General features: G+C 36.0%; 1 protein-coding gene and 1 pseudogene across 1 annotated transcript; one reads left to right on the forward strand and one right to left on the reverse strand.

The window, feature by feature from the left end:
• Positions 1-279: 279 nt before the first annotated feature.
• On the reverse strand, positions 280-17,688 carry LOC132109505 (large ribosomal subunit protein eL34-like). Its single transcript, XM_059515636.1, has 5 exons — positions 17,638-17,688; positions 17,135-17,205; positions 16,911-17,010; positions 16,115-16,218; positions 280-403 (listed from the first exon to the last, which is right to left on the reverse strand). Exons 2-5 carry the CDS (start codon positions 17,197-17,199, stop codon positions 319-321), a joined length of 354 nt encoding a protein of 117 aa, XP_059371619.1. The 5' UTR covers positions 17,200-17,205; positions 17,638-17,688; the 3' UTR covers positions 280-318.
• A 1,088-nt stretch (positions 17,689-18,776) lies between these two features.
• Positions 18,777-21,363, forward strand: LOC132099022 (piggyBac transposable element-derived protein 4-like; annotated as a pseudogene).
• The last annotated feature ends 575 nt before the right edge of the window (positions 21,364-21,938 follow it).

The raw sequence follows: 21,938 nt of genomic DNA on the forward strand, positions 1-21,938 counted from the left end.
CACACAATATGTACAGAGTATACACAGTATGTCAAGTTTAGAGATGCAAAAAAGTTCCTGAATACTACAAATGTGATGATACATTTTAGTTGCCTAGAAAAACTACTTTGTGGAATTAGGTTAAGAAGTTTTTTTTTTCTTCATTTTGTAAAGGAACTGGGTTAGCTTACCATTCTATCAACAAAATATTTACTCATTTCCAAAACATAATTTAAATTCCTGCCACTATTATATTATGGTAATTCACCTTTATTGGCAAATAAGGACACAAAACAGTGCTTTCAATTATTATTTTATTTAAACAGTACAAATCAACTTCTACTTAGACTTCTGGCTCTGTGCCTGGGCCTTCAGTACTTTGACCACAATTTTCTGCTCCTCAATTAGGAAAGCTCGTTTGATCCTGAAAAGACAACGGATGTGGATCATTAGCTCACAAAAAGCATTTAAGAGTTTACCTACAGCATTCAACCCTGTCATAATTTTTCTCTTTATTTGTTTTTAACAGCAGAATTAATATTTATCCATTTATGGTGTATTTGGAGTGTCCAAAACAATGGTGTCCTGCTTCACAGTTGCAGAGTGAAAGTAGGGTTTTATAATGAGAGGACATGCATTTATACAGCACTTTATTCAAAAGGAATAAATACGTAATTACGTTATTTCTGCGTCATTGCACATGATTAGTCCTTTAAGTTTCATGGTTCAATCCGATCTAATGTTTACATGCACTCTCAATCATATTACCGGGCTCTAGCCAAACTTTTTTACTTGCGTACACCAGCACAAAAGTCAGGTGCCCCCAAATTTTTGACCGCATCGCACCACACCACAGTTTTACAAGTTCACTTTTTTAAAATCACTGTCCATATAGGCAATATTGACTTGAAGCCTAAATGACTAATTAACAATCTGGTCAACAAAGTTCTTTATTTGAAGCACAATTTTACAAGAATGGTAACTTACTGAAAAAGTGTTGGTGCTTAAAGTGCTTAACTGAGCTGAAATTTAAACTTAAAACATCAAAAAATAAATGAAATAAACATTAAATCTAAAATATAGTTATGGGGCCAAGCACTCCAGCGGCAAGTTGAGGTTCTAAGCATGGCATGGATCATCAGACCAAATGCAACGAGCAATAAAAGCAATTTTAGGATGATTGTAATTTAAATGGCTGAAAAATCAAATAACCTCTAGTAGTATGATTTATCTCTTTATCAAGTGTAACCAATAGGTGACGCTGTTACCAAATTGATGTGGCATGGTCAGTGTGAGGTGACAATACAAAGTTTGGTGTAAATATGTCAAGGCTTTGCAGAGATACAGCCCTCAGGTGCATATTGGCATCTTTTTTGAAAAAGTAGGTTGTCAACATGAATCAAAATGGTGGACAGGAAGTTCAGCCAATATTGGTAAAATCTGTAATGGATGTTCTCATCATGATCCAAGGAATGCACTTAATATCAGTCCGATTCCAATAGGTTAATGTAAGCAAATGTTATTAGCATTTTTCTAAATTTCATTATAACTGCCCCCAAACTTTGAGTACCATGAGGCCATCCTTAAAAATATTCTTGTCTGCCGTAACCCGACCGACCCTGTCAATTTAGGACCGACTAAATTTTTTATTTTTTTTGCTTTTAGTCCGACCGACTTGCCGATTGTAAATTTGCGTTAAGACAGACCAATTTTTTTTTTACTCTTCAAACAACTAATACAAAAGCAATAAAATATTAATTATATTTAAGTATTGTAAATATATAAATTTCCTAGGCCTACATACAAACGATGGCTATCTTCCTTAATTAAAAAAAAACCTGTGACGTCATCTATGTTTACACAATTGGTTAACGGATGTCACACTATGGCCTGTGCGTTCGCTTCGTCTCATACTCTCATTCATTGTCAGAGTCAACGGTTCACGCTTGGTAATGATGGCTGCGGCTGCAGTAAACAAAATGTTCACGGTCACTGTTCAAAGTCATACGGGTTCGGGCACCATAATACATCTAAAAAATGCATTAAAACAGCTCGACACCGCTTTAACTTGGCATGAAGTTCTGGAAAAACTGTGCCCAGATCTTTTCCCATCCCTTCTCCCGTCTAGTCTAATACATCTAATACTCTTCTCAATATCTTGAGGCCTCAAGATAGCACATCGAGCAAAATATTACTGCACGTTTATTCAAAGCATTAGAATACATGACTGTAAAAAAAACAACATAATATTTAAAATTAAAATAATTTTTATGAACCAATTATTAAGTTGCTTAAAGAACTATAAACAAAACAGCGTCATGTATGCATGTATTGTTAAATAAATAAAAAGGGCGGAAAACCAGTCACACAGAATACATTTTTCCATTTAAAAACATGAGATGCAGTGGGATGGGGAACAAAAACCCAACATAAAATCTCGAGATATTTTTAGAAAATTAAAATACATAAATTTTACATGTCTTTCTTAACATGCGGCTCTCTTGTGCAAGATGCGAGTCCAACGGTGTCCCTCTAGAAAATGCACGAAATATGCGTTCTGTGTGAACGGCTTGGTTTCAGTTTTGATGTAAACAAGATCTTCTCCACATTGATGTTCTCTTGTTTTTATTTATTTATTTTGTAGTGACACTGCAGAGGATTTTTTTCTTTCTTTTTTTACTTCGTTACAAAGGGGTTTTCAGTGGTGGAAATCCATTACTGAAATTTCCTTGTTGTAACGGATATCGCAGCTGATGGATGCTTGGCAATGACAGACGTCTCAGGAGCAGCTGCCCGAGCACTTTGGAAAGGAGAAAACGAGTGTGTGTGTGTGTGTTAACTCACACAATCACATGCCTACAGCATACCTGCCAACCTTGAAGAAATTTTATGAGTACTACAACCAGCAGGCACGCACGCGAGAACCTAACAGCCCACCGCCAATGTATGCTCCACCGTTGCACACACACCTGTGAGAAACCTATGAGATACCTAACACTATAATACATGTTATACACCTAATATCCTTTCACCAATTAAGATTTATTAGTTACTCCATAACATATACAAGTAAACCATAAATGTTATACAATTACTGCAATCACTCCGAACATTTTGTACAGGAGGCATAGCCCATGGAAACTTCTTCCACCTGAAAATCTTGTCAGAAATAAAAGTAAACTGAGGACATTCTTTCTAAATAAATAAATCAAAACATTTAATAAATGTGCAAAACCAGCAGTTATCAATATCAAAATCAGTTTGCTAAAAACAAGCAACAATTTTTTAAATAATTTTCCATGCATAGTGTTTAAACTATTGTTTAACTCGTTAAAGGTTGCAGATTTGGCTTTTTTAAGTAGTGCATCAGTGAAAGTCTCTTTGTAACAAATGCTGCCTTTGGAGGCAATCATGACTTTTCTTGTCACCAGAGAACTAAACCTCTCTGTGCTCATATTAATAGATTATTATTAATGTTGAAAAGAGCGGAGAATCCTTTTTTTTTTTTCAGGTTTTTCGGGGGGGGGGATAAATTGAAAGAAAAGGCATTGTTTGTTACATTTGTTACAGTTACATTTATTTGTTACATTTATATTATTTACATCAAGCTTTTGAATGGTATAGTATTGCATATTGTTATTGAAACTTCATAATGTTTCACTTGATTATACATTTAGTCAGAGATTATAGTTTGGAAAAAGTCTAACTTGTACTAGTTTTCACATAACGTGTAAAAATTTTACAAGTATATAAATAAATAATAAGAGACTTACTCATGTTTATTATCTCTGCTGAATAAAGTGCTTCATTCTTTTTTTTCTGAGGAAATCTCAAATACTCAACCAAATCACATTTTGGGGTGAATTATATCTTATTCCTCTCATCGCGAAGCAAACAGTACAATAAAAAAAAAAAAAAAACTTTAACATTAGAATCTGAATAGAGCGTTCAGCGCGGGGGGGCGTGATCGAATTAGAAGATAATGAATGAGACATGAAAAACAGACATATGGATTACTTTATCACAGAACATTTTTTTTCGGCAGCACTTGTTTAGTTTAAAAGTAGACTTGTCAAGCTTTCTATAGATATCTCTCTCATGTCTCTTCGTTGAGTATTAACGGAGTTACAGTTCATTTTAATGACGTGTTTGTAAATGAAGATCAGCGCAGACAAAGGCTGCAGACAGCACGCCTTGTTTGTTTTATTTTATAAGTGCACAAAGCTTTGTTGTTATTATATCTGTATACAAATAAAAGTAGACCATTTACAGATTTGATTGATGTATTAATAGCTCTTATCTGTACGTTCAAAACTGAAAGTGTAATTTAAATTACTTTCGGGGTTATCAGGAGAAAATGATTCATAACGCGTATACACGTTAAACGACTCAAGAGGTTTGAACAGAACAATTCAAAACGAAAGAAAAATGACTGCTCTCTGCTTATGTAATGTTAATCCGTATGAAATGTGCATTTCTCTGGCGCTTTCACTACTGCGAAGATCGCGAGACAGCATCGTCAACTTTATCTTTGCAGTCGACAACATTGATACAGAAAACACTTGTTTATTAATAATTATATTCATAAAATATAAAATATTCATAATCATTGCTTTTGCCGGTTCTTTGTGACAGCTTTTAGGTGTGTTATTGGCAGCGCCACCCTTAACGTTACATGTTAGCCTACATGAACGCGTGAACTGAACTGAGCTCGTCACAGCTGGACTGCTTGTTATGATGTCAAGGTCATTTTTAATGTTCATAAATTCAATTAGGCTAAACATAGCCTAACTGTTACCTTTATCTTACGTTAATCAGCACCTGGCCTGTCTAAAACCTTCTAGATTTCAAGCTATTCCACCACTTTTCTAACTCCCAACTAAGCTTGTGGATAGGAGGTGGGCGGCGGGTTAACATGCAGTGCTCTGATTGGCCGAAAGCTTTTCACTCCACTTACACGCTGTGGCTCAGCGGCAGAATCAGCGTCATAGATTGCATAGAAACTGAAATCGGCGAAATGCGAGAAGCAACAAAATGCGTACCTAGAGAGCAGCAAATCGTACAAGCGTACTTTTGGGTCAAAATGCGTGCAGAGTACGAAAAATGCATACATGTTGGCAGGTCTGCTACAGACATATTTAGCTGAGCAAGCCAAATGAAGTGAGCGAAAAGTAGGCCCATTTCAACAGAAAGGGCAACGAAGTTACTTGCAAAATATGTGACGCAGTATTAAACCAAACCATTCTGTCACCGATGGAGTTTCGGTTCCTTGCCGCTGTTGCATCTGGCTTGCTTAGTTGGCTTGATTGCAAATAAATGCACGGACACTATTTAAATGAACAGAGATGACATCACTGAATTCTATGATGAACTGCCTTTAACTATCATTTTTGCATTATTGATACACTGTTTTCCTAAGGAATGTTGTTCAGTTGCTTTGACGCAATGCATTTTGTTTTAAGCGCTATATAAATAAAGGTGACTTGACTTGACTTGAAAATAAAGTACAACGGTTGTGAAAGTACAATGCTGTATCAACTGAGACGCAAACATCCACAAGCAAATGCAAGGCGCTTCCCAAAGCTGGTCACTCTAGCGAGACGTTATTTCTTTATTCCCGGGACATCTGTGCCATCGGAGAGGGTGTTTTCTACCACGGGCTGTCCACAGGCTGTGCTCCAGACTAACCCCACATCATGACATGACATGCTACATTTAAATAAAAACTGAAAAATCCCAGCCGAAAATTAATTGATTTATCTACTATCGTGCCTACGCAAAGATTAGGCAACTAGTCTGGTGATGTAGGTCTGCACGCGTTTCTCAATACAAAGTATGCTGATTTTGGACTTGCATCCTCAGTAGTTCAGACTTTGTGCATTCGACTGGGAAGTGTGATGTCTGCAATGACGAAAATCCGGTAATTCTGCAAACAGCAGCGTCTTAACATCAGTCAGCTCGCCTTTGCTACTGCAATTTTCCTCTCTGTATATTTACAATAAAACAAAATAGGATATAAAATACCACTGCCTCCTTTCGTTTTCATTTGAACATAATAACCGCAGAAATGTACTCAGTTCAGGGAAATGTGTATATATACAGCCATAACAATGAAACGAAATTATATAAATTTGCATTTTTTATTTTCATTTTAACATACATTAATACAGACCAAAGATTACTTGTTAGATTTACCTAAAATGAATTATATTTTATGTTTAACCACTAAAGAGACATCAGAGCCAGCGGCACATATCAGAAGGACTAGCCGAGGTGAGGTGACACATTTTTAACCCTCTGGAGTCAATTAACGCGTATACGCGTTATGAGTCCTTTTCTCTCCTGATAACCCCGAAAAGAACTTAAATTACACTTTTAGTTTGGATCGTACGGATAGGAGCAATACATCAATCGAATCTGTAAAGGGTCTACTTTTTATTTGTATACAGTCATAACAAAACTTTGTGCACTTATAAAGATAAACAAGGTGTGCTGTCTGCAGCCTTTGTCAGCGCTGATCTTCATTTACAAATACGTCATTAAAATGAACTAACTCCGTGAATACTCAACGAAGAGACATGAGAGAGATATCTATAGAAAGCTTGACATGTGCCGCCGAAAACAAATATTCTGTGATAAAGTAATCCATGTACGCGATGTACGTTTTTCACATCTCTCTTCATTATCTTCTGAGACCACGCCCCGCGCTGAACGCGCTATTCAGATTCAGACTGAAGCACGCGGCTTGAATACGCCCACACAGAAGAAAAAGCAGCGAGACTGTTCAAGTTTTTTTATTTTACTGTTTGCTTCGCGAGGAGAGGAATAAGACATAATTCACATAATTCAGGATTTGAGATTTGGATTTCCTCAGGAAAAAAAAGAACGAAGCACTTTATTCAGCAGAGATAATAAACATGTGTAAGTCTCTATTTATTTATATACTTGTAAAATGTTTACACGTTATTTGAAAACTAGTACTAGTTAGACTTTTTCTAAAGACTTTTTCCAAACTATAATTCCTGACTCAATGTATAATCAAGTGAAATATTATGAAGTTTCAATAACAATATACAATACTATATCATTCAATAGCTTGATGTAAATAATATAAATGTAACAAATAAAGATAACTAATAAATGTAACAATGTTGTTCTTTAAATTTATCCCCCCTAAAAAAAACAGAAAAATATTCTCAGCTCTTTTCAACATTAATTATAATAATAATAATATTAACAATAAATGTTTTTTGTAGAAAATAAGATTGTCAAAATGATTTCTGAAGGATTGTGTGACTGGAGTAATGATGCAAAAAAAAAAAAATAGTTTGAAAGTCAGCTTTGATTGTTCCTAATAAACTGTTTAACTGCTCCCCCAAGGGGATATTAAATTATGTTGTGGGATAATTAAATTTATTCTAAATAAACTACGAACATAATTATATAGATTTATTTTGTTCTCACATTCTTTCTTGTAACTCTTCCCTCTCAGTGACACAAGCTGACTTAAAGGCTCATTATGCAGCTCAGGCCAACCTTAAAAATATTTTGGTTTGCAGTAACAGTCATTTTTTTTTTTTTTTTTTTTAAAAGGGTCGGTAGGTTGGTCTATATTTTTTTTTTCAAGTTTCAATGTAAACAAAAAAAGGAACATTTTGGTGATGACGTAGGTATGAATTTAAACAAATTAGCATATCGTGGCGTCACTGACTGGGTCTTCAACCCGTGCCTTTGGGCGCATAATTGCAAACCTCATTTTGATGCAGGCTATATAGACCACAAACAAATTAAAATCTTTGTCAAAAACATGTTTATTGCACGAATTTCAGGTGAGAAGAAAAAAAAAAATGAGGTATTGTTATACTGTTTTACTCATCCAACGCTAGGTATCAATGCAACCTACAAATGAGAGACTGTTTGCTTTCTTAGGTTGTCACTTTTGTGAAAAAAAATCCTGTTTGATTTGAGTGACAAGTGTTCATTGAATCGATTGTAAAATCGATTTTGCATGTCTAAAGTTTTATACGGCAAATAACACCAAATATAGGTAATATAAGGAAGCTGCCTTATGAACCCCGGTACTTCACAGTCCGTGTTCCATTCCATCTCGCTGTGCGCACAGCCGTGTCTACACAAATTTCAAAGGCGGACGAGCTCGACACGCAGTAGCTGCTGTCTCAGCTTTCACCTCGTGTACGCGCACCGTCCGCGCGGTCTCAAAAAATGCCCGCACGCGGATGACGAAAAGGACAGTGTGCGGACGGCCGAAGTATACTTGATCTTTATCAGTGGCGCACGAAATGCGATGACGATGTATGTGGCATTGCATTATGAGGTTATGTTAGCCTATACAGTTGAAGCCATCAATGTGGAGAAGATCTTGTTTACATCAATACTGAAACCAAGCCGTTCACACAGAACGCATATTTCGCGCATTTTCTAGAGGGACACCGTTGGACTAGCATCTCGCACAAGAGAGCCGCATGTTTAGAAAGACATGTAAAATTAATAAAAATATCTCTAGACTTTATGTTGGGTTTTTGTTCCCCATCCCACTGCATCTCACGTTTTTAAATGAAAAAAAAAATTATTCTGTGTGAACTGGTTTTCCGCCCTTTTTATTTAACAATGCATGTATACAAGACGCTGTTCTGTTTATAGTTCTTTAAGCAACGTAATAATTGGTTCATAAAAATTATTTTAAATGTTTTTTTCAGTCATGTATTCTAATGCTTTGAATAAACGTGCTGTAATATTTTGCTCGATTTTGCTTGAGGCCTCAGAAGAGAAGCAAAAGGCTTTTCTTCACCCTAACTGAAATTATGCATTTTAAATTTGAATACAATTCGAATTTTGATCATATAAGTAAAAAATTTGAATTTAGTTTTTCAGCTATTTTGACAGCCCTAGGCGATTCTAGTCCGAATCTGGATCTGTATGCATGAGACCGTCTGAATACCGGCAGAATTCACATTTCTGTTGTAAAAAGAGAAACATTGTGCAGAAGTATTATTTGCTTTTATGCATTTGTCCGAAGCTGCAATTGCTATGTGACGCGTGTTCAAAAAAAAAAAAAAAAAAAAACCTGGACGCGCTCTGAGAGAAGGTCGTTAAAATCAATTTCCTATTTTCGTTTTTAAAAATCTTGTGTTGGTCGATTCGTGCAATAGATTTTCGAACATAAAGTGACAGTCGACACGGTCACAGTTTTAGACAAGACGGGATAAGGGATGGGAAAAGATCTGGGCACAGTTTTTCCAGAACTTTGTGCCAAGTTAAAGCTGTGTCGAGCTGTTTTAATGCATTTTTTAGATGTATTATTGTGCCCGAACCAGTATGACTTTGAACAGTGACCGCGAACATTTTGTTTACTGCAGCCGCAGCCATCATCAAGCGCGAACCATTGACTCTGACAGTGAATGAGAGGAGACGAAGCGCAGGCATAGTGTGACATAGATGACATCACAGGGTTTTTTTTAATTAAGGAAGATAGCCTTCATTTGTATGTAGGCCTAGGAAATTTATATATTTACAATACTTAAATATAATAAATATTATTTTATTGCTTTTGTATTTGTTTGAGGAGTAAAAAACAAGTCTTAACGCAAATTTACAATCGGCAAGTCGGTCGGACTAAAAGCAAAAAAAAAAAAAAAATTGAGTCGGCCCTAAATTGACAGGGTCGGTTGGGTTACGGCAAACAAGATTATTTTTAAGGATGGCCTCATTATGCAATGTTCTGTGTGTTTTTTTGCCTTATTCAAGTGATTTAACATTTTTAGTTTTTCACTAACCACGCATAATATTTTTCTCAAAAATACAACCATGTACATACATGCATTTCACAAATTATTATAGCCCAGTTTGTGCTGATTACAGTGATATTAGACTTTACCCATTTAGATATTTATAAGAAACTGAAAAAAGCACAAATGTCAGGGCATGACAAAACTTCTCCAGGCCCCAAAAATACCCTTAGACTCCAGTTAATTTAGAAAAACCTTTGGAGCATTTTTTGTTTGTTAAATAAGGTTTCGTTTTTTTGTTTGTTTGTTTTAAGAACCGACCAAACGGCCAGCAGAATACAACAGTGAGCCTGTTTATTTAACTTTCAATTAAGCCTTCTCAAATCACCACGACTTGCCTCAAATAAAATCTATAGATATAAAACAGTTCAAGCATATAACAGTTTAAACATTAAACCTAGATAAAAGCGTGCTATATCCAATAGTTTGCACAGAGACGCTTCAGGACATGGAGATGCCTGTGTGATCACTTTTTTTCAGTGTAATTTTCAGCTGTCATTTTTTATCATAAAGGTAAGAGCAATACATCATTTGTAACTGCAAAGGGTCTACTTTTATTTGTGTGTACTCAATTTCAACAAAATGTTGTGCTTTCTGCCGTGTTGTCTTTAACAGGTGTACAAATATGAACCGACATGCACTGAAAACATGCCTCGCAGACATGATAAATATATATATATAGAAAACTTTAAAAATGACTACTAAATGAAATAAATTATAATCATAATCTGTGAAAATCACTTCTATCTAAAGTAGGGCCCTAGGTTTTATTTTTTCCCAAATTAATTTTCTTTCCACTTAAATTTTTCTGGATTCAGTTTTTTTAATTTTTCTTGACACTTATTTTATGGTTAAAATTGTATTAATCAAAAAGCATGTCTAACTTAAAATAAGGAAACTTATAAATTTTCACATCAATTTAAGAAAAGTTTTACAAAAATTACATGTATAGGGCCCTATGAAATGTTTTATTTTTTCTTCACCATATTTTATTGTTTCCTAATTCTGTGTTTTCGCATGTCTAATTATTTAAATGCATAAAAACAACTTAATTTTCTAAGACTCCAAAATATATATTTCACCAATGTTTTTTGTTTTGTTTTTTGTAATAGATTAATTTATGACAAGAGTGCACCTTCAAAAAATCTAAATCATAACAGGAGTTCTGTACCCGGTTGCATGAAACTCCTTAAGCTAAGAAATCCCTTAGATATAAGGTTAAGGGCACCCTTAGTGAAACTTGGGTTGCATGAAAAAACCCTAAGGGTTTCCTTAAGGAACTTAAGGATGTTATTAAGTTTTTCCCCTTAATTATCTAAGTGTTCCCTTAAGCGTTGCTACAAAGTCCTTAGTGAGCATTTCACCGTAATACATTTAAGGGACCAAAACAGCTCCCTTAAGTCAATTTAAACTCAAAATACGATGGCTGATTTGGTGTTAATTGAAGAGGAGGAAATACCAAGGCGTGTTTTTAATGATCGTAATAACCCCTTGAAGACGATGACGTTTTTTGGTTTTCTGTTATGTTTGTACTCTCCCTAGCAAAAATATATTAATACAAGTGTGATTTTAGCAAGGGTTTGGATTTGTGGTTCGTTATGTTCTGTTTACTGTTAGAGGTAGTAACTATAGCAACTGCAGCGATCTTTGCCGTATGTTGTCAGAAACTACTGTGAAACGATAAGTATAAACACTTAGGTAAGGGTGACAGTTAAGAGGTTTCTTGCAACGCTCTTAATGAAATCCCTTACCTCAGGGATTTTTTCTCCCTCAGGGATACCCTCACTTAAGGAGTTTCATGCAACCGGGCACTGAACTTTATTTTAAAAAAAGACTTCTTTGTCGCCTTTTTCCTCTATCACATTTTAGAAATCATCAGAAATGATATATCAACTGAAAACTTAAAATCTCAAAATTCATCCTTTAAAACCCATTTTAAAATCAGACATTGCATTACCATGTAAATGGTACATCAGCATCATGTTACAAAATGTCTTCATTCATGAATTCAAGTTTGGATCGTGCACTATAAAGTCTATGTTCAAAAACGTGAGTGACAGTTAAGGGGTTATAAAAAAAAAAAAAAAATACCCTCAGAAATCCTGTTATGTTTTAAAAAAATTTTAGTTATCAAATGAAGGCATAAAATATTCATTTCATTTTTCTTTTAGTTACTGAAAATTAAGCAAACAATTTTTTGATAAAGTGGATTTACATTTAAAATAAAAACATGGACAAAATGTGTCATTATTCCTTAAAAATAATGTATTTCTTTTTAATAGTTGTAGGCTATGTACATTCTGCTGAACAGTAGTAATACATTTCTGGCAAAAACTTATTTGACGGGCTGCCATGAATGTGATATGATGCTAGTTACTATTTCCTTATCTCCCCGTCACATTTATGGTAATTGCTCTTGCCATTGCTTTGCGACAAGTTTAAGCCTATTGCGTGTATCTGAAAGTAGATCTGTTCAGCTGCGGGACACTAAACACCATCGAGCCGCTCTTGACAATCGTGGTAGCACAGTATCGTGTTGTTTCCACCAGCGCGGCAATTTTTTTTTCATCACTTAATGATGGATGTCTAAAACATTATAGTAAGTGTAAGTCTAAAATAGGCGTGAGGCCTACTGTTCTGTCAATTTGTCCTAACCTGTCAGATTTTGCTACCTCAGTTGATTGTAAGGCCTATATATCCATTTATCAAACGTGTTCACCATCTGCCTGAAGAAGACCGAGCAGGGTGGAAACATTGCTTTTAACTCCCATATGTAATAAAAGGCAGTGTTGCAGACATTAAATTTTTTTTAGATTTTGCTACCTCCCAATAAAACAGTGGGTAGTAGGCTACAATAACAATGAAAAATGCTACCAGTAAAATTCTGGTTTATTAAATGTCTAATAGGGATGTTCATTTTAAACGGTTAACTGTTAAATGACCGTTGAGAATTTTGACCGATTTATACAATCAGTTAAATGGTTTAAAAAGTAATTTATTTTCAGCAATTTATCAAAATATTAAAAGAAAAAAAAAGTTTGCTGCATTGTTAAAATACACGTATTTAAAAAAATCATATGTCACGTAGCCTATTAATGAGTCACATTTTATTTCATTCAGAAATAGGCCTAATGCTGAAACAAAATGTTTAATCAGCTGTAAATCTCCACCTGCGCGCTGTCACATGGAGCAGCATTAACTACACAGAGCCGTTGTTCACTGACAAGCTGCGCAAAAACATTCATATTTTGTATTTTCATATTATCAGCACGCAGGTGATGGAGATTTACTGCTGATTACAGAACCGGCTTTTCTGACAAGATGCGCATTAAACATCGAATGCAATTTATCTTGCAGCCCTAACAAACATTATAATGAACACCGTAAACATAGATTTTAGTTCCCCTCAACCCACAACAAATCCTTTCAAATAACAGTAGCCTATTTAAAAAAAGAACACGTCAAATGCCAAATACGTTTACGTTCCAATATCCACGTAAAACAAACAAAAAAAAAAAAACATTTTCTTAATTTATTATTCAAGTAAAATATATTTCTCGTATATGCCTATTTATCCGCTATATATAGACTGTCTTTATTATGTTTCTCACCACTCGCAGAAGTGCTGCAGGTGTGTGATGTGATATGAAGACCATGTGAATCCTCAGGTTATTTTCTTTGTTCCTTTTTGAACATGTGAAATTAATCCCTGGGAAACAAATGTTAGTATTTTTAATGGGTCACAGACACTTATCCTAATTTAATTAAACTCAAATTTAAAATAATCTTGTCGGTTAATAATCTGTTAACAAGCGTCAGTTGTCGGTTAGCAAAAATAACCAAAATGAACATCCCTAATGTCTACACCTACCACAACCCTAAACATACCCTTACCATACAGTAATGCAAATACAGTAATAATGTGTTACTTTTGCGGTTAAAGCCAGAAAGAATACAGCTACAGAAAACAGAAAAAAAAATCTAGCTATTAGATTGTGTTTCATTAAAGTCTACACCTTTCCTAACCTTAATCCTAATCTTACAATAATGCTAATTACATTTATTACATTTACATTTATTCATTTAGCAGACGCTTTTATCCAAAGCGACTTACAGACGAGGACAGTGGAAGCAATCAAAAACAACAAAAAGAGCAATGATATATAAGTGCTATAACAAGTCTCAGTTAGGTTAACACAGTACACCTAGCATGGGATTTTAAATAATATAATATAAACAGATAGAATAAAAAAAGAATAGAGCAAGCTAGTGTTAGAGGTCTTTACACATACACACATATGCATAATTAAAAGAAAATAGAATAAAAAGATTAGAAAGGTAGTTAGATTTTTTTAAAGAATAGAATTAGAATAGTGAGTGTTAAAGTTAGAGGGTCAAATAAAGATGGAAGAGATGTGTTTTAAGCCGATTCTTGAAGATGACTAAGGACTCAGCTGTCCGGATTGAGTTGGGGAGGTCATTCCACCAGGAGGGAACATTTAATTTAAAAGTCCGTAAAAGTGACTTTGTGCCATCCCAAAGAAGCACAATCAAGCGACGTTCACTTGCAGAACGCAAGCTTCTAGAGGGCACATAAGTCTGAAGTAACAAAATTTAGGTAAATGGGTGCAGAGCCAGTGGTAGTTTTGTAGGCAAACATCAATGCCTTGAATTTTATACGAGCAGCCAGTGGAAGCCAGTGCAAATTGATAAACAGAGGTGTGACATGTATTCTTTTTGGCTCATTAAAAATTAATCTTGCTGCCGCGTTCTGAATTAATTGTAAAGGTTTGATAGAATTTGAAAGAAAGAATAAATTTAGCAGCATTATCTGTTATCATAAGAAACATAAGAGTAATAAATTTATCTTGATTCTGAACTTTGAATAAAAATATGAAGTGTCTATATTACACAATGTTTCTGAACTCAGAAGATTCAATATCAAAATATAAATAATATAAATTTAAGCAATTTTGCAACTTATTCTGTCAGTTGTGCAATATTTTCTTTCAGAGGAGAAAACTCAGCCAGTGAGCTTTATTGAGCGTCATCTTTAGTGAGCGTCATCTTTTTCTACCAGTCGTGGACCGGCGGCCACAGTATCACTTGTGCTCGCACATGCAGCCTAGAGATCCGCGGGTCAGATTTTTTTCCAACCCGCGTCCCACTTTTATAAAATTATTTGGCCCGTCCTGCAAATAAAGTAACATTTCTTTACCAGCCCCGACCCGCGCATAGGGGACATCACGGAAGTTACGTTGCTTTAGACCTTTGTATTGTAACCTTATCAAAGAACCTAATAAAATATGAAAATATATATTCCAAATATTTAATATAGGCTATATGAAATTGCACTAGTGATGGTTCGTCGAACCAATCTTTTAGGTGAACGAATCATTCTAGTTCACGTAATCCATGCACTGACTCATATTTCTTGTTCACTGAAGTTCCTCCCTCCACAGCAAACACATTAAATATTGTTGTTTAGCATGAGAAAAAGGACACAATATTGATGTGCGCATGCAGAGTAAACCCTTGTAGGAAAATCTGATGGGTAGGATAAATTGTCAGGACACCGGCCTGGACTATGACGTGACGCGGTGCGACCTATGTATTTTTTTTTTGTCGCACCATTTAGAAATTAGGTTGCATGTGCGACCAAATTGGTCACACTCTAAAGCCCTGTATTAGAAGAGGAATACATCACCCCCTTCAATCCGATCAAAATTTCATTCAGATCAAACTCAGTCAAATTGATTAAGGTGTTTACCTGAAGGCTTTTCAGTCCGACTGAGCCATCAATCCGATTACAAACAGATTATTTTGTTGTATGTAGGGCTGCACGATTAATCGCATGCGATTGTCATGCGTGTCTCATTAGTAAAGCCGGTTCTGTGATTAGCAGTAAATGTCCATCACCTGGTTTCAAATCGAGCGGCACTTAATACAGAGCCGTAGTTCGCTGACTAGCTACGCAATATTGCGTTCATAATCGCAGATGGATCGCATGCGATTATGAACACAGTATTGCGTAGCTTGTCAGCGACTACGGCTCTGTCTATTAAGTGCCGCTCCATTTGAAAGCAGATGATGGAGATTTACTGCTAATCACATGCGATTAATCGTGCAGCCCTAGTTGTATGTTAACATAGCCAGTGACAATCCTCCAGTCCAGTGAAATGTTATAATAGTTGGTCTACTTTGCTGTGTTTAAATGTGCCATCTAAATAAAATGTACTTTACCTATGATGAGTCAAAAACTTTTGTATGAACCCACTATGAATCGACTTATTTATAAACAGGCAAATGAAATCGTCTCAGTCAGTTACCTGTCTCGTACACACTTGGCACACATGGAACCACCATAAGCTCGGCTGACATGCTTCTTGGTTTTTGAGAGTCTCATAAGTACCTGAGGTCTCACAGCATGGATCTATTGAGGAAAAAACAATAGAACATGGTTTAAATCACGTGTTCAATTCAATTCAGTTCAATTACTATTAGAAGAAATAATATTGTTCATATATGTAAAAATGTCTAAGTCATAACATAACATAATTTCACATATATAATTAAGAAAAAATAAATATTAAACCGTAACTATGCTTCCACTATTCGAGCTCGCCGATTGGTTTAAGAATAAACCGCCAATTTATCTTAGATATTTTTGCTGCGTATGCTACAGAACAACAGCAGTTGTGCCAAGCGGTGCCAGCCTGAGTTATTTTCTGTTCATTGCCAGTTCATTCAACAAAGACAGTTAACAATCTAGCTTCTGAGTACTAAGTTTTTAACCCATCAATAGTGGGGTCAGTTAATTTTTTTGCAGTGGGCCGCGCAAACATATGTGTTTGGTTGTGTGGGCCGCAAGTTGAGTTGAGAAAGGCTGGGAAGCACTACTCTAGAGATGATACCAATTATTTTATTAAATAATCTTTAACTCATGATAAACATACCATTTACGCTACAACAAAGCTGCACCTAAAAAAACAAGAGCCAAGAAATTTAAAGACTGCTCATTTTCACCAGCTTTATTGGCCTCTATACTCAAACACCATTCATATCAGTATACTCAGGATAACGACGTAGTAAAAGATCACAGGAAAAAACTAGTGCACCACTTACACCACGCAGCCTACCGGGGCAGATTCCGCATGCCGACTTGGGTGCCTTGCCAGTCTTCTTGGTATACAAGTACACAATTCGGTTACCTGGCGTACGGGATCTGAGTGATATCGTAGTCATTAAGTACAGCTTTAGAAGTATGCATAATTATACACTAAATTACATTGTAGAAAGTCGTTGGTCAATGGTGAAAATCTATTTGCATCAATGCAGTAATTACTCACAGTCTGGTTTTGTTTGAGGCAGTGTTGTAGGAAAGCCTACGTCGGTAAGTCAGGCGCTGCACCATCTTGATCTGAAAAATTACACAATCTTTATGCAAGTTCAAGAGATGTCAAAGCCTGTGTGGAGTTCAGGCTTAGTAACGGAATAAGCACCATTTATCTTATAAGATAAAAATCTTCAAACGTGTTAAATATCAGTTTACACCCGAATCAACGAATATAACGGCGTTACACCTTTACTCTTGTTGTAAGATTTTAACAACTGTAATATCGTAATCTTATACGTTCGAGTTTGTAAGGGAAGTGAATGACAACTTCCCAGCGTCAACTCAAGCAATAACAAAATCCATAATTACACTAATAACTTAATATGGCAGGGGTATCCTCCGTTAGAATGCGAACTACACGTATAAATCTGAATATATATATTTTTTATCTTCAAAAACGGCAGATGACAATAGATATTTCATTCACATTTTCAGCACAAAGACAATCCGCCATACCTGCTATCACTGTAGACGGAAGAGGAAGGAGTCGATACCGGGTGAATGTTCAAGGTCTGCCGGCAACGGAAATAATGCGTTTGCATATCAAAATAAAAGACCTTATAGAGTAGGCTACCTTGTTGCTGTATATTATAATAGATTTTCTATAAAATAGTATATTTTGTAAGATTCAATTGGTATATATATATATATATATATATATATATATATATATATATATATATATATATATATATATATATATATATATATATATATGTGCCTTTGGTGTCCACATCAGGATCACTTATATCATGAACATAATATGAATGGAATTCTGAAATTAGATGATAAATGACCAAACATTTGCACACATATAGCTACAACTACAGTCTACAGAAATGTATTTTTCTAATTTTATACCATTTTCTTTGATTAGATGTGTGTGATTTTGGCATGTCCCTCACACAGCTCAGCTAATCTCAATTAAAGTAAAAATTGATTAAATAACACAATGTTTAAATAATTTTTAAATATACTGACTTAAAGTCAGATTGTTCATTTATATTTTATTTTCATAATAATATTAAGCATTTTGCTCGTGTCCCTGAAATTGTTGTCCACCCCGTCGTGATGTTGTAAATGCTCCTTTAAGAAACCCTCTGATCTACTCCACTCCACTTGCCTTTCTTCAGTCGAGGTTAAAACATCTGCTGCAAGTACACTAAGTATCTACACTTATATTTCCCAATTTTCATCATATCGTGTTTGTAGTTGCATGTTGCCAAGCTTAACATGTCCACCCGGTCATAGTAAAATATTAGTTTACATAAAAGTTTTTCAGAATTTCAAAATATACATTTTAAGCTGTATATATTCAGCTTCAACAATGCACCACTTTGCTGACTGAAAGTACACAATGCGTTTATTAAATGATAACTTTAACCAAAAATGTCCACACTGTCACCAGGACTTCCATTACCGAGGGTCATATGCATAGTTTTTGCCAAATTCTGATAATGTTTTAACAAAGGCTATTGATTTAACATGTTAAATTGGTTTGATTAATGGGGAAAAAATGTTTAATTGATAAATGCGTTTAATGCACCCCAGCCCAGAACTGTATGCTATCTTACATTCCATGCAGTTGCTTAGTGATGGACATGATGGAAGGCAATGACTCACTGTGATATAGTTTATTAGAATCCAGTTACAATGTGACAAAAATTCAAGATAAGTTGGCAAAAAATGCCCAAAATTGCAATTTTCCTGAATATTTGCTCGATTGCAAATGTGATATTGACTTTATTCAACAGTACAATACAAAAATAAAATAAAATAATTTTACTATTATAACACAATACTGACAATATTGTCTGTTTTTGTTCTATTTCTCCAAAGAAAATAGTTCCAAAAAATCCACAGTGAAGCTGAATCTCTGAGCAACACAAAGTGTCATTTCGTTTCTGAATTAATCTGTGTTTTTACAAATCTAGTGAGTGGCTTTAATTATATATTTAGAGTATCATTTCATTTTTTATTACTTTCATAATTTAATATTAAATTTGTTTTAACCCTTGTAAGACACAATAAATAATAATAAATAATAAGCTTTGCGAGTGTGGTGAAATTTGTAGGTTCTGTGTACCTTCACTCTGTCCGGGCCTGCTGTTATTGTGTGTGTGTGTGTGTGTGTGTGTTCTTTTTTATATGGTTTATGAGGACACAAGTGTGTATAATGGGTATTACAATATAAACATGGTTTATGAGGACATCTGTGTCCTCATAAAACAAACGGCATAAAAAAACATACTACATGGTGTTTTTTGTAATTCACAAAATGCCAACATTTTAGGGGTGGGGTTAGTGTAGGGGGTAGATTATACAGTTTGTACATTAGAAAAACCATTACGCATATGGAGAGTCACCATAAACCACATATATATGTGTGTGTGTTATGTGTGTGTCGTGTGTGTGAGAGAGAGATTGTATGTAAGTGTGAGAGAGTGTGAGTGCAAGAGTTCCCGCACAAGGTTGCCACATTGTTGGAAAATTTAAGCACCAACACCGTCTGCTCTCACATTCTTGCACATTTTACCCTTTGTCTTGTGGGAACCAATATTTATTTTCTCTAAATTGTGGGCAGGACACAATAAATATAGCTTTGCCAGTGTGGTTTCTTATCACAACTGATCAAGATGGCCAAAAGATTCGCTGCTCAGAGGGCCTTGCAATTGATTTTTTTGAAGAAGCAGATTTTGATGATGTAGAAGAAGAGGTTTCAGAATGTGAGGATCACCTATTCAATTCAGAGTCTGACAGTGACTTTGAAGAAGAGAATGAGATTGAGCATCACCTAGTTCCAAAATGAAGAAAAGCCACAGGACCAGTCTGTCAGCATCCAGCTCCAGGACCAGCCCATCAGCATCCAGTTCCAGGACCAGCCTGTCAGCATCCAGCTCCAGGACCAGCCTGTCAGCATCCAGCCACCCCGCATGGTTGCCAATGTGATAAGGATGGAACCAGGGCCAACACGGATGGCAGTTACTCATGTGCAGGACATCAAGTGTTCTTTTGAGCTTTTCATCCCAGATTCCATACAGAAAATCATTCTGGATTGCACTAATTTAGAAGGAATGCGTGTTTTTGGAGAGAGGTGGAAGGAGATGGATCAAACACATTTGCATGCCTACTTTTGGGTTCTTATCCTTGCTGGAGTTTTTAGATCCAAAAGGGAATCCACAGAATCCCTTTGGGATGCAGAAACTGGCAGAGAACTTTTCCGTGCAACAATGTCTCTGGAAAACTTCCACATAATTTCCAGGATTATCCGCTTTGATAACCGAGATGACAGACCAGCTCGATGGCAGAGAGACAAGCTAGCTGCCATCACCCTGTTTTTCAACCCTGGGCCTAATGTCACCATTGATGAGCAGCTGATGCCATTTAGGCAGTATATACCATCTAAACCTGCCAAATATGGTATAAACATCTGGGCTACCTGTGATGCCACTTCCTCATATGCTTGGAACTTACAAGTCTACACAGGGAAACCTGATGGAGGAGCCCCTGAAAAAAATCAAGGAATGAGAGTTGTCCTGGACATGACTCAAAGACTCAGTGGACACAACATCACATGTGACAATTTTTTTTATCTCACACAAGCTGGGACAGGAGCTCCTAAAGAGGAAGCTGACCATGGTGGGAACGATACGGAAAAACAAGACAGAGCTCCCACCCCAACTGCTGACTACAAAAAACAGACCTGTCAAGTCTTCCAAATTTGTGTACACAGCTGACACGTCCCTGTTATCCTATGTGCCAAAGAAAGGGAAGAATGTGGTACTCATGAGTAGTACACTGCACAGGGATGGAAGAATATGTGGCCAAGAGTATCAAAAACCAAAGATCATCATGGATTATAATGCCACAAAAGGAGGGGTGGATAACACGGACAAGCTGGTGACTGCCTACAGCTGCAAAAGGAGGACCCTATGCTGGCCACTTGTTATATTCTTTGACATATTGGACATCTCAGTGTACAATGCCTTTGTCATCTGGATGGGACTGAACCCAGAGTGGAACAGAAGGAAGCTCCAGAGGAGGCGCCTCTTTCTCAAGGAACTGGGAAAAGCACTGATACAACCTCAAATCCAGAGAAGACAACATCTTCCAAGAACCCCAGCATCTGCAGCCATCATGAGGAGGATTCGGGAGGAGAATGGTGGTACCCCATCCACCTGACCTACAGAACTACAATTTGCAGAGCCTGAAGTAAGTGTGCTATGCTGTTGCAGTATAGTATCTCCTTGCGAGAGAGAGAGAGAGAGAGAGAGAGAGAGGTGTTAGTAAAATTCCTGATCTTTTCATTATTCTAGGTTGGTAACAAAGGTAAAGAGAAAATATTAACCATATATGCTGTTTATATTGCTTGTAATTGGGATTAAGTAAACATCTGTTGAGTATTTTAACATAAAATTGTTTAATTGTGTTGAATTAAAAAACCCAAAATGCAGCGGGTCCACCAGTCCCCACGAACACTGGCTGAATAACAAAAAAATTAACACCACACAAGGGTTAATAATTTAAATTAGGGCTTTGCGTTTAATCGAAATTGAATCGCAACAGCTATTTGAGACGTCGCGATTTTGCTAATCACAAAGCCTGCGATGTGGACGCGATATTACTCTGTTCGAGGGCATATGCTTGACTGTCAGCCTTGAGTGACAGTCTTACTAACCAATAGAGTGAGTGCACCTCCGTTCTCCTCAATCTAACCAGCTGCGTAAATGCCCACCATTAAAAAAAGGAAAGTGGGA

Source organism: Carassius carassius, chromosome 2, assembly GCF_963082965.1.
Source record: "Carassius carassius chromosome 2, fCarCar2.1, whole genome shotgun sequence".
Taxonomy (NCBI): domain Eukaryota; kingdom Metazoa; phylum Chordata; class Actinopteri; order Cypriniformes; family Cyprinidae; genus Carassius; species Carassius carassius.

What these genes read in the sequence shown, in the direction of transcription:
- LOC132109505 (XM_059515636.1), bottom strand. Translation starts at nt 17,199, where the DNA reads ATGGTGCAGCGCCTGACTTACCGACGTAGGCTTTCCTACAACACTGCC. An exon ending in GCCCCGGTAGGCTGCGTGGT is followed by an intron (nt 16,219 to 16,910) that starts GTAAGTGGTGCA and finishes TTTCCTCAATAG; the next exon opens with ATCCATGCTGTGAGACCTCA. An exon ending in GCCAAGTGTGTACGAGACAG is followed by an intron (nt 404 to 16,114) that starts GTAACTGACTGA and finishes TTGTCTTTTCAG; the next exon opens with GATCAAACGAGCTTTCCTAA.